The sequence below is a fragment of the Pseudorca crassidens genome, chromosome 3, assembly GCF_039906515.1.
Source record: "Pseudorca crassidens isolate mPseCra1 chromosome 3, mPseCra1.hap1, whole genome shotgun sequence".
Lineage (NCBI taxonomy): Eukaryota > Metazoa > Chordata > Mammalia > Artiodactyla > Delphinidae > Pseudorca > Pseudorca crassidens.
The window spans coordinates 146,260,602-146,274,557 of record NC_090298.1 but is presented as its reverse complement, the minus strand read 5'-3'; the positions used below and the strand labels follow the sequence as shown (position 1 = coordinate 146,274,557).

The window sequence follows — 13,956 nt, the reverse complement described above, 5'->3', positions numbered from 1 at the left end:
AGGGTAGAGAGTCCAGAGCACCCCCAGGAATGAGATGCTTCAGGGATGAAACTTTGAGGATAGGTTTGCTAGAAAAAGAGTGAGTAGTCTGCAGTAGGCAGTGTATTTTTCTTTTGGGAACTAAAATAAACATTCTGGTTCCCTAGGGAGAGGAATTAAAGGGTGCCTCAGTTTTCTCATCTGTTAAATGGAGATATCTACTTTGAAGAGCTGTCATGTGGCTTAAATACGATAAACATATGTGAAAGGGCCTGGAACAATTCCTTTCACAAAACAAGTACTCAGTATGTGTTAATCATGACAGATATTTTATTAAATGCACTGTTAGGGGCACTGACTGACACTGGGTCCTCAAAATGAGGCAAATCCAATACCCTTTATGCAGCTACTCTACCTTTAGAACTTGGGCTATTATTTTCCTATAGAAGCAAGAGCTGATGACACTTCCTGACTGATACTAAAACATCTTGCCCTGCCCAAAACCATAAGTTATTTCAAAGCCAGCTAAAACTCCTAGGCAGTTTAGAGGGAAACTGAAATGAAAACCAAATTTGGGCCCAAGTTAAATCTAGCTATGCACACTTATCAAGCCTTTTTCTAATAGAACTTTATTTATTTTTATTTTTGGCTGCGTTGGGTCTTTGTTGCTGAGCTTGGGCTTTCTCTACTTGTGGCGAGCGGGGGCTACTCTTTGTTGCGGTGCGCAGGCTTCTCATTGTGGTGGCTTCTCTTGTTGCAGAGCACAGGCTCCGGATGCGCAGGCTCAGCGGCCATGGCTCACGGGCCCAGCCACACCACGGCATGTGGGATCTTCCCGGACCAGGGCTCGAACCCGTGTCCCCTGCATTAGCAGGTGGATTCTTAACCACTGCACCACCAGGGAAGCCCCTCTAATAGAACTTTAGAAGTGCTATCCTAATAAAGTGCTGGAGAACAGCAGATGATATGGGCCTAGACCTGCAGAAGTCACTGGCTCTTACGAGATTACCCACTGGTACTTGGTTTTAAACGGGTTACAGTTGTCCCTCAGTATACACAGGGGCTTAGTTCCAGGACACCCCGCCCCCCCATACCAAAAGTTGCATTTGCTCAAGTCCTTATGTAAAATGTCATAGTTTTGCAAATAACCTACACACATCCCTCCCGTATACTTTCAGTCATCTCTAGATTAATTATAATACCTAATACCATGTAAATGCTAGGTAAATAGTTGCCAGCCATGGCAGATTCAAGTTTTGCTTTTTGGAACTTCCTAGAATTTTTTTTCCTAAATATTTCTGGTCTCTGGTAGGTTGAATCTGAGGATGTGGAACTTATGGATATGGAGGGTCAGCTGTATTTTCTTCACTCACTGTCTGTGTATCTCCTTGTTTGCCTCTCCTCTTAATTCTCATTAAGAGCTTCATGGCAGTAGACCTGATCTTTATTGATGTATTAGTTTCCTATTACTATTTTAACAAATTACCACAAACTTAATGGCTTAAGTATTACAAATTTATTATTTTGTAATTCTGGAGGTCAGAAGTCCCAAATGGGTCTCATTGGGCTAAAATCAAGGTATTAGCAGGGCAGTGTTCCTTTCTGGAGGCTCTGAGGAAGAATCTGTTCGCTTGCCTTTTGCAACTTAGAGCTTACCTGCTTTCCTTGGCTCATGGCCCCCTTTTCCAAGATTGGTCAAATTCTTCTCATGCTGCCATCTCTGAGTTTCCCCTTCTGCTTCTCTCTAACACTTTCACAGACCTTGAGATTACATTGGACCCACCTTGATAACCCAGAATAATCTTCTATTTTTAAGTCAGTTGATTGCAACCTTAATTCTCCTTTGTCATATAACCTAGCATACTCACAGATTCCAAGGATTAGGATGTAGACATCTTTGGGGGGCCATTTTTCGGCCTACTACGTTATTCAGCCTACTACATTATTCAGCCTACTACTACCTATCACTAATACCAAACTATTTCACACAATATATATCATACAATAATTCCTCGGTAACTGTTGGCTACCATCATTTATTACTACTTGCTTCTCCTTGGCCACTCCCCAAACCCCCCAGTAACCCAGCTGCAATTTGCATTTGAATTTGAAGAAATGAGAAATTGCACTGTTTACATTTAAGGGGGGGAGGTGGGAAGCAAACCCAGATTTTTGGTGGTGGTGGTTTTGTGGGGGTGGTGACTCTCTCATACCATAAAATTCATCCTGTGAAAGTGTATAATTCAGTGATATTTAGAATATTCACAGGGTGTGCAACCGTCACCATTATCTGATTCCATAATATGTTCATCACCCCAGAAAGAAAGCCTGTACCTTAAAGTAGTCGCTCATTACCCCTACCCCCAGCTCCTGGCAGCCACTAATCTACTATCTTCTCTATGGATTTGCCCATTCTAGACATTTAGTGTGAGTGGAATCATACAATATGTGACCTTTGTATCTGGCTTCTTTCATGTACCATAATGTTTTTGAGGCTTATCCATATTTTAGCATGCATCAGTACTTCATTCCGTTTTTTGGCTGACTAATATTCCATTGTACGGATATACCACATTTTGTTTATCCATTTATCAGTTGATGAACAGTTGGGTTGTTTCCACCTTTTGGCTATTATGATAATGGTGCTCTGAGCGTTCGTATGCTAAGTTTTTGTATGGACATATGCTTTCAGTTCTCTTGGGCATATACCTAGGAATAAAATTGCTGGGTCATGTGACAACTCTGTGTTTAACTTTTTGACTAACTACCAAACTGTTTTCCACAGTGGCTGCATCATATTATATTGGCTTCACCATTATACATTCCCACCAATCTAGATTTTAAGTTATACAAAATAACAAATGAAGTGGCCTACAAATAAAATATCTGAGAGCCAACATACTAAAATAGTTACTATTTGTATTTTAATGTGACTTCTCTGAAGGAAAAAAAATTGAAATTCATAAAATGAGTAACTTTTCTGTTGAATCAGATCCTCAGAAATCCAGTAGAGGGGATTTAGCTTTGGGTTTTCCCTAAAAGCTGATGTCACTTACAGATTGGCACTTGCCCTTGCCACTTGCCATCTACCTCTACAAGGATCAAATCATGAGCTGCTGCAGCTGCTGACTTTCAGCAGTCCCTGAAAGGAGTTCAGGGTGGAGAGCAGAGATGAGGCGCTCTGGGAAAAACTGGCAGAACAGGTCTTCAGATAGTTAGATATTTTCAGGAGCTGACTTTATGAGCCCAATTCTTGTATCTCCTCATATCTAGAAAAGCACTAAGATCCTTCGTGGTGACGTCTGCTCCTTGTGACTAGCAGTAACCTTCACAAGACTAGCAGAAACCTTCTGCAAAAAATATGCACTTGGGACTTCCCTGGTGGTCCAGCGGTTAAGACTCTGTTCCCAATGCAGGGGGCCCGGGTTTGATCCCTGGTCAGGAAACTAGATCCCACATGCCGCAACTAAGAGCCTGCATGGCCCAACTAAAGACCCCGCGTGCCGCAACGGAGACTCGGTGCAGCCAAATAAACAAACATTTAAAAAAATGCGCTTGATTGGATGTACTCCCCCTTCACCCAAATCACATGTATACTGACCTTCTCCCCCACCTCTTCAGGGCAGTTTCTCAGAGCTATCTGAAATGCTGTCTCCCAGACTGTAGGCCTCATTTTGCCCCAAATAAAACATAACTCGCAATTCTCATGTTGTGCATTTTTTTAAGTCGACACTGAGGAATATTATTTTTATCTATGCATGACTGAGAACTTAGGATGTTACGTTAGTATTTACTTTCTGATGCCAATGAAAATAGTAGCCTATAAATTGGCACTTCACCCTCAAATTATACTGGTGTCTGGGCCCTTGTCTTGTTAGAAAAAAAAACTGGCAGCGTCCATTATTATTCATAAAAAGATCACATGTAGATTTGGCATACTAAACATAATATATGACTGCATACTTGAATGTAAAGTCGTAAGAGCACATGTTTTCTCTTTTCGTATCAGAAACAGTAAGTGATACCTCCATGGGTAATACAAATGAGGAAAAAATCCTTAATAGATGTTGTATAAAGTTGCATGAGGTAAAAGAAAATGACCAGTTTTCTAGCCTAGATGATACAACATATCACATTGCAATAATAGGAACAGTGCTAACTGAAACATAAACGTTTCTATAGGAATAATGCACCAGTGTCTCTTCGTTTGCCTACCTTAAACTCAAGTGATTGCTGAGGAATTCCTTTCTCCTCACCAGAACCAAGCTAATTGTTCTTCACCCTCTTCTGACTTCATGCAACTGCAAAGTCGAGATTTTGTGACCCTGACTTCCGTCCCTACCTCTGACACCTTCCACCTCATCAGAGACATGGGGGGAGGAACATGAAGTTGGGGGGTAAAGCAGAACTAATTGGAGACCCTGGTTCACTGACATTTACCAGGCAGAGGATGTTGGACAAACTACTTAACTCCTTCAACCTCTCAGTTCACATGTAAAATGAAGGAAATCATCATACTAGTTTACAGGATTGTTGTGACTGGTAATGACTTACAACAGTGCTTTGAAGGTAGTAAGAGCTACATAGGTGTTTGTTAAGTAAATTAAGTACCACATTCATAGACCGCACATAACAAGTACTCAAGAAATAACTACTGTTATTCAGTCACTACACAAATATTACTTGACCACCAGACCCTCCTCTAGGCACTGGGGATACAGTCATGATCAAGACAGACGAAGTTCCTTCTCCAAGGAGCTTACATTCTAGTAGGAAAGACAATGCATAAATATGTAAATTAATATCCAGTCATAGTAAGTCCCATAAGAACAGTGAAGTGTTTATGGGGTGGGAAAGTAGGTGAGGGGGGAGGGCACACACTGTGGTACTGTTTTAGAGTGGTCAGTGAAGTCCTTTCTGAGGAAGTGACATTTAAGTAGCATTGCCGCTCACCTTGCTTTCTTTAGTATTTGCTCCTTGACTTCTCCCTTCACATTTCACATTTTGGTGGCTTTCTCTTGTGCTCCTGATGTCCCTATTTGCCTCAAAATTTGATTGAGGAAAGAGATGGAATCAGGAAGTTTTTTTGATCTGTAGCTCAGTATACTAAGGAAGGGTTTAAATGTTCAGGTTCTGAGTTTGTCTTTGTTCTGAGTAAATATCCTTACCTTGCTCCCAGAGGAAGGGTATTGGGCTGGCAACCTCGTGGTCACATTTTATTTGACCACCATAATCACCTCTGTTAAGTTCATGTTAAACTCAAAACAACAAAAATGCTCCTGGCTATCATTTATTAAGTGCCAGACACTGAGCAAGGGGACTTACAAGTGTTTTGTCATTTAATCCTCACAGCTGACTTTATGAAGTAAATATTATGTCTCTTAATTACAGATGAGTGAAGAGACTTTATCCAAAAGCAGACAGCTAATAGTAGCAGAACCAGGATTCAAGCATAGAACTTTCAAAGCATCCACTCTCTCTAGCACCCTTACCTGCCTGCAGTGATCATTATCACTGTTCTCATTAATTCCATACTAGAAGAGTAAGATTACATGGTTTAAAATATAATGTATTATATATTTGAGGATTTGATGTTTGCTTCAGTTAGTAATTTTTCTATATTAGGTATTAAGAAAATAAGGTAATTTTAAAATTTACCTTTAATTGAACACCTACTTTTCATTCAAATACAGTATTTCCCTAATATGTACCAGGCACTGTTCTAGGTGCATCATCTATTTTTCCTGTATGTACATTTAATATACACAATAATCCTCAAAAGATAAGTATTTATCCTTATTTTATAGATGAGAAAACTGAGACACAAAGTGATCAGCTGAGTATCCAAAGTTAAACAGTACATGATGGAGCCAGACACTGGGTCTGTTTATTGCAGGGGCTTAACCTACATCATTCTCCTTCACAGAGAAATGAAAAGATGCAGTCTTGGTTCTCCAGAAGCAAAGCCAAAGATACTATCAGTGTAGGCTGATAAATCTAATAATTTACATATACCTGTTACAAATTTTATCTCATTTAATCTCCACAGTAACCTTCATCAAATGGTGGTAGTAGTAGAATGATATAGGTGGTATTATTAAGTGTTAGTATTAGCTATCTGCTAAAATATCTGCCATTCACAGCAGACTGATACATGCTGTCTAAAGGATCAGACAAAGGGGAAGAATCAGACAAAATGCTGTGAGAACCCAAAGGGGGAAGGGGAATACTTGCAGTAGGATCTTAGTACTTGAAGGGGAGCTTAGCTCAGACATTAAGAAAGCTATCATTTGACCTGGGCTTTGAAAAATAAAACTGGCTCCTATAAAGGTCTCATGTTATCCCCAGTTGACAGAGGGTGTATCTAAGAGGAGTAACTTGGTCGCATAGCTAGTTGACAGGGCAGGGCTTATAACTTGGAGTCAGACGTACTACCATTGCACCACGAGGTCACTATAATTTGGTTTACCTTCCCCTTCACCTAGCACCCTGATCCTTGTGTCGAACAGCATACTAGGAAAGACTCATTGGCCTTTTGACATCTCTTTCTGAAGAAAGCTGAGTCCCTGAATCTGTTGGACTCCAGAAACAAAGTATGTAAGGTTAAAGGGAAAAGAGAAGTCACAAAAGATCAGGGTCAGCCAGATCAGCCACTCCTTAAGAGTCAAAAGATCCTGAATCTGCCATTGATTTTCTGTGTATGTGGCCTTGGACCTCGCTCTCCTTATCTGTAGAATAATATATAGGCCAGTGTTTCTCAAACATTTGCATGCATCTGAGTTACCTGGAAGACTTCTTAAAACAAAAATTGCTGGATCTGGGATGAAACCTGGGTTTTTATATCTAACATGTTCCCAGGTAATGCTGATGCCGCTAGGTCAAGGACCAAACTTTGAGAACCACTGATCTCTGCTCTGAGATCTTATTTCCTCTCTAATTCTCTACTTAAAAACTGCTAGCATAGAAATCAGGAGGTCTGGACAGTATAGTTACACCTCCAACTAAGTATGCTACCTTGAGCAGTCGCTTAACGTTTCTCTGCCTGTTTCTTCATCAGTAAAGTGGGACTCACAATTCCCTGTGGCATAGGATGAATGAGAAAACTTTCTCATTTGAAGGAAACCCCTTTTGAAAAGGATAAATTACCAATTGTGTAACATATCCATTTGTTAAATGAAGATTCTACCTTCAAAGTGAAAAAACAATAGAAAATGTCTCTTTTCCCTTTTTTATATAAAGAAAAAGAAGCTTATTGCAAAAGGAAGTGTACTCAATGGAGAATGTACTTAAAATCCAAATGACCCATGAGGGACCCCATCCCGTTTGGAGATAAAAGTTTCCCTGACATCCATTTAACAAATTAATAAAAAAGAACATAAATAAAAGAGAATAATAACTTAGGGCTATCTGGGCACCTGAGTCTGTGAGCCCTTTAGGGCCTTGGCACCTAAAGAGAAAGGGAAAAAAGATCCAGTTCTCTGAGGCTTTGAAAGTGCCTTTCCTTGAGGCATTAGGGAAGCTCTGGGGGCCCTAAGAGCTGAAGGGCTGAGAAGCCTGGGGCATGAGTCTATTTGATCCAATAAAGAGCCAGGAAAAAAAATGGCTGGTAAGTAATTTTGCTATTTCATTTGGTGCAAAAGAGAAGGCAAAACACCAGAATATTCAATGAGCCAAAGCACAAAATGTGGTACGGAGGTGAATGCAGGCTGACCCCTTCTCAAGAACATTTCTAAGCCTGAATGAAGCACTCACTGTGGAGGCTAATGGACAATAGCATGCATCTTAAAGCGCAATGACCCTTTTGTTTTTCTGATAGGCGAAGATGAGGACGAATTTGAGAATTTCATGCTGCCTCTTACAGTCTCTTTTGAAACAGTGTTACAGATATTCAGTAACAACTTTAAACAAGAAGATGTAAAGGTGGGTTTGTTTCCGAACATGAGGAAAGATGATTTTGTTCATTCTAGGATGTATAGATTCAGAAAAAGGTCTGCATATTTGTGTGTGCTTTGTGCTTCATCAATCTTAATTTCCCAATTGCATGTGTCTTTGAGTTGTACTTTTCATACAAGTACTTTTCTAGTTCCTTATACAAATGGACTTTGAGGTTATCGAATGATTTCAGAGAGCTTATGATTAGATGATGCATTTGTCTCTCGTGGCAATATCTTTTAAAAGAACATTTCTCGTGGGTACACCACTTTAAACGTCCCTATTCCCTCATCTACCCCACACTCTATGTTTCAACATATTTATATGGAGGAATGCACAAATGTACACATGCTAAAATACTACATCTCTAAATATTTTTAAACAAGAATTTGTATAAATCAAGACTTTATTAAATGGCTAGGCATATATGTATAAATAGGAGCTGGTCTTGAAGTATTGCATTCTTAAACTGAACAAAGTGATTAGGGTAACTGATAGCTAAATAAGGTTTTTATGTGCCTGTGGGAGCCATATTAGGATTGATTTGACAAGTCAGTTCAGCTGTGGCAACAGTCATAATATCTAAGACAACATTATGTTTTATTAGTAAAATTCTTAAGTGTAGCAAGCTGTTTGTGACAAAACAGCCCCATATTTTAATATGGGGGATGGGGAGCACAAGATCTGCTAAATAGGAATAACATCTTCTGAAATTCTGATGTATCAGGGCTGTGTTAAATAGATTGACACTGGTTATTATTCTTAAAAGACTAATAAATATATACCGAAAATGTAGGCACCTTTGTTGGTGATACTTGAGTCATGTTTTATTGTTATTTGAAATGTGTTGAAAATATTGACAGTCATTTTGCATGGCTCCTCTTCTCTCTACCAAAAAAAAAAAAAAAAAATTAGCAGTAAGAAGCCAAATAGAAGAATGATGGCCTTTGGTGATTATTCAGTGTAATTCTTGTACTAAAAAATAATTAACCAAATACTGTACCTTCTATTTTGACATAGAGTTTTTGAAATGCATGTTTATCAACATGCAATAGTCATAGAATTTTTAAAACCAAAAAAGGATCTTAGAGATTTTCTTTGTGTTTATAGTGTTGCTGAAATTCTTCACCAGAGTTTCTACTCAGGTTAGCTATATTTTTTAGATGTCTCCCAAATATTTTTAATGACCAGAAAAATCTTTGCAACTTTAAGGTGGTTATTGCTGCCCTTTATATCAGAAAGAAGCCATGAGGTTGAAAAACACTATCTTTATAAAAATTACATTTGTCTCATTTGAAGATTTCATTATACTCCAAACCCGTTTTGATGTAATCCCGTCTAGTTTGATAGAAACCATCTTCCTAGAGTCATTTTTAATGGAGTTCCTGTGATATATCCCTAAACCAGCAAGTTCTTAACGACCCTGGAAAGTGACTGCTTGATTACACTTTAACGGTATTTGCAAATAAAATCACAAGTAATTAAGGGGAAATCTCCAGGCTTTTGAGCAAGTTTGATGCATGATAACTGCCTGATTCAGCTTCATCTAGAGTAATGCTGTGTAGGCAACAGCTACTGAGATCAATAGCAACGTAATGATAGTGGCAGAATTAAGTGAGTAACCTGAGAACTGTGCCTCAGAATGCATGCAGCTGCCACGAACCAAGGCCACACAGTGCACTCCGTGCTTCCGTCCTAAATGTTCATCAAAAGACGCCCTGCAGGAAAATGGAGTTAGATGCTCTTTATTGCTGATCGTGTCTCTTGCCACATTTATCAGGGAAATTGGATTAGCAGTTGGCAGCTGCAGGTAGACAAGATTCTGCAGTGATTAAATATGCAGCTTGGCTGCATTTGTTGTGACAGACCTTTAGTAAATTCTACTGTAAGCACCATCTGTCTAATTTGTATAAAGAAAACTTGGTGCTTTAAGCTACCGATAAAGAACTAAATCTGTTGCTTTATCATAAACAAAACTTTTGCAGTAAATGCTTTTAAATGTAATTTATTAGGTTAAGCCTATTTTTCTATCATGATGAATAAATAATACATGCAGAAGTGCTTTCAGGTACTTCATTTTGCAAATACTAGAGATAAAAACAGTTCTGTTTTGTTCTTCAATAAAGTATTCAGTATTCCAATCCACAGGAGGTGATGCCGTTAAAAGATCTCTATGAAAATGCTGCAGGACTGCCAAATTCATTTAATTTGCAACCCTTACCAGGATTTTCTAACTGCCTATTTATTGATAGATATTTTTCAAATGCGGATTTCAGGATAAACATAAGCATTAAGGACCTACACTGCCAAATTGAAATACGGTTGTGAGAGAAGGAAATGCTGTAAAACTCTTAAATTTATAGCTTTGTTTTCTTACTTAGTCCTAATAAAATTGAAGAGAACATTGAATTTTTGTCTTGGGTTTCTCTTTTCAAAGGAAAGGGAAAAGGAAAGAAATTGCTCTGACAAACGCTGGCTCTAAAGCGTTAGTTCACAGTACGTGTTTCCCCCCTGTGATTGTACCCATAGTAAAATATAGTCCAGTACTCTGACTCCCCATGCATCATTTTTGCTTTGGCCATGACGTCATCAGTTTTAAGGGAAATGAATGAAAATTTCTAGGAGGAAGAGGAGCAGTTAAATAGGAACCTGCTATCTTTAGTCCCTTCGTAAAAACTCCACAATGTTAAATTATTTAAAATCCTAGATTTTCAGCATGCGCACATTAAAAGTTTTCGCACTAAGTGCCAAATGTTGCAAACAGCACTTTAACAGAATGATTTTGCTTTGATCCCTGTAGCAGTTCCTGAATAATTTATCACAGGTTATTGCCTTAATTCTGGAGAGGGATAGAGCAATAAAGGCAGATGAAAACACTCCAGTTGAAACACCTTGGGGCCTGCTCATTCCTCTGACACGGCTCTTTTGTTGGAACTATTTAGAGGTTATTAAGATGTGTCTTCAGAATTAAGAGTATGCTGTAAGGATGAAGACAGCCATCTTAATTCTAAAGACAAAGCACAATGACCCTTCACCTTCTTTTTCTTTGTTGTTATTATATAGTAGAATTATGAGGATAATATTATAGCTGCCCCCAGTAGTGCCACTACAGTAAAGGGTCTGTCAGACTTTCCATTAGAAACCCTGTTTTGGAGGTCAGGGTGGAAGGAGCCGCATTTCAACTGTTTCCCAGCCCATCCGTCTCACACTTGGCACACAGACGGCCGTTCACCATGCAGGAGACTGCAGCACCGAGCAGTTTCTCCTTGAACTATCCAAAAAAGGAATCCTTAGGATTAGATACGCCAGACCTGCACACTCCCCCAGACAGCCTCACTTTATAAGGACCTCTCATTTGTCAGGTCAGTCAAGTGTTGACTAACTGTAGGAGAAAGGCAACTTTTTAAATAAACCTCTTTGTACTGTTTTAAGTGAGACGGTAAATTGTGGCTCTTCCTCTCCTAAATTTCAGATCATCCCTTGATCTCTGAGATTGTTTGATAGCCTGGTTGAGCTCCTTGTTAACAGTTTTCCTGGTCTCGTTCCAGAACTGGGTATCTTTTGACTGTCAAGAAAGTACTTCCTTAGTGTTGTTTGAGTGTCTGTATAGATTATTACAGTACTCTTGCTGCTTTGAGATAAAAGATTGTTTGAGCATGAGAGATCTGTTTCTCACATTAACACTGCATTTTCCTGTTCAGTCGAATCTTTTGAAAACATATTTAGTTATTATATTGTCATATGCTTCCTCTGCTTTGGAGTAACATTTTCTAAAATGGATATAATTTCATAGATTTGAGTCAGTTAGAGCCCTTCTGTTAACTTGGTGTCTCTTAAGAAAAAAATTTGTGATGAAATAAATATTAACCTTTTTGCGTAATAAGGATAGTCTAAAATATTTTAAGAGCCTTTTGCACTAGACACAAAGTAAAACTTATTGCTCCTGTTGACCGATTTAGAGTTGAATGGTGATGAGTACCTTATGTATATGTGAAAACTGAAGATTATTTGAAGAGTAGCCTGTAATTTGTAAGTGTACATAACAAAAATAGCATCAAAAAAGGCCACTTTAATAGAAAGACTACAAAGAGAATTAGTCAGAATAGAATTGTTCAAAGACTTCTTAGAAGACATATTCTGTCCTGGAAGCTGCAAGAAACGTGGAAAGCTGAGAAAGAGGAGAATAGGTTCCAGGTGATGAAAACAGGTTACATAAAAGGCAAAATGGTTTAAAGAAAAATAGCAGTCACAGAAGAGAACTACACAGAGAGACTGGCCGATTATAGAAAAACAAGGACTGGTGAGATTATGAAAGGAAAAAGAATAAGTTATTTAAAGAAGCAGAAACAAAAGTTCAGGGTTCACAGATTCAGAAATTCAGATTACCATCATTCTATAAGCTGTTACACAGTATAGAAACTGAATATTCTTATAAACAGCTTCCAGTTATATTGAGTCACCTTTTAGGTATGGGGCATTGGGGAAGGGGGATCAAAAATTACAGATACTTGTGACATAAACTGTTTCCTACTTTGAAATTTTTGTAGTCATTAAGATGAGGGTCAGCATTCACTTCCAAGTCCTTAATGATAATTTAAACGCCTTCCTAAAGAGACTTTCATTTATTACCAAAGTGTGCGGAAAAGAAAATCTGATGAAATAGTTCAGAGACCATTTTCTGGCAGAATATTTCCACTGAAAACAGTATCTTCAGAAATCACAGTTGCATATCTCAATTATCCCACCCCCTTGTTCTGCAATTATGTTTATTTGTACTCTTTGTTCTGACATTCTAGCATCTGTTCACGGGTTTTCTTTTTCACTTCCCAAGCATCTTCCTAAGGACAGCTTAATTAAGGGTCCAGAGTACGAGTCAGATCTCTTCTATTTAAGAGTCAAGTTTTCATTTTGTTTTGTTTTGTTTTCTCTAAAACTAAGTATTTATGGAACACTTATGTATGTATCAGGCTCTTGTTAGGCACTTTTATATAAATTTATTAAATTTATTCCTGACAGTGCCTCTGTGAGAGAGGCATCATTAGCCCCTTTCAGAGATGAGAAAACTGAGACTGATAATTTGCCTTGCCTTAAGTCTTACAGTTAAGAAGTAAAGCTGGGTTTAAATTCAAGTCTTCTGATACTGAGTGTAGAAGAACTCTTTTCCTTATATCTTTTCCTTGCTTGGGGAATGTGAATGCCATTCTGGGTATGCCACAGTACCAATAGGTCATCTGGCCAGTTTCATTTTGTCCTAAGTTACTAAAGATATTCCTTAGGGATCTTTAAATGCCAGTGTGCTTTCAGGTTAGACTCCAAATTGTATAGTAGGACTGATCTCTTGCAAGCCAATGTGGTTAAGATTTGTTGTTATTAAATAATGTCTATACCCTGTACATTTCTGTTTCGTGGAATTATCAATACTCTTCTTTTTTTCTAATTTGGCGTTATTCAGAAACAAAGTATGTTAGGAATCTAAATGTTTCTAAGCTACTGGAATTATGACTCAGCTCAATTTATAAGAAGCAGAGTTGGTCAGCAGATTTGATGGTCTGTTTGTTTAAAAAGTCTATGACTTTCTATAGAAAGAGATCTGAGCGAGACATTTTAGCTAATGAATCAAAATCAGATATGTGGTCATTATTGCCTGATTATTACTCCATCTGCTCTGTGCTAACGTGAAAATCAATTACTGTGTCTCTTTCCCACTGACAGCGTCTGTTGATCGGGCTGGCAAGAGATCTTCGAGGGATTGCCTTTGCACTGAACACAAAGACCAGCTACACCATGCTGTTTGACTGGATGTATCCTTATTACACTGTGACAATACCAGCTCTGTGCACAGAGGGATGCCAGGCCCCTGGCTTTCGTTTAATAGTATGGCACAGTAGGGAAGAGGAAACAAAGCTAAATGAACTAATGTGTAATCAGCTAAAAATTACAGCACAGTGGCAGCAGTACAGATAACTGAGCACAGCATTTGGAGACCCAGCTCAGAGAGGTCACTTTTTTGGTGCCATTAAATATCGACACCTTAAAAAATCACAT

At 38.5% G+C, this 13,956-nt stretch overlaps 1 protein-coding gene across 6 annotated transcripts in view; it reads left to right on the top strand.

Annotated features, from left to right (window-relative positions):
• The window catches only part of RANBP17 (RAN binding protein 17), a 322,707-nt gene that overhangs the window by 235,014 nt on the left and 73,737 nt on the right, over positions 1-13,956 (top strand). For all 6 annotated transcript variants that reach the window (XM_067732877.1, XM_067732875.1, XM_067732874.1 and 3 more), the window contains 2 exons: positions 7,796-7,899; positions 13,624-13,712. In XM_067732877.1, coding sequence (XP_067588978.1) covers positions 7,796-7,899; positions 13,624-13,712 — 193 coding nt within the window. The remainder of the gene's footprint in view (positions 1-7,795; positions 7,900-13,623; positions 13,713-13,956) is intronic.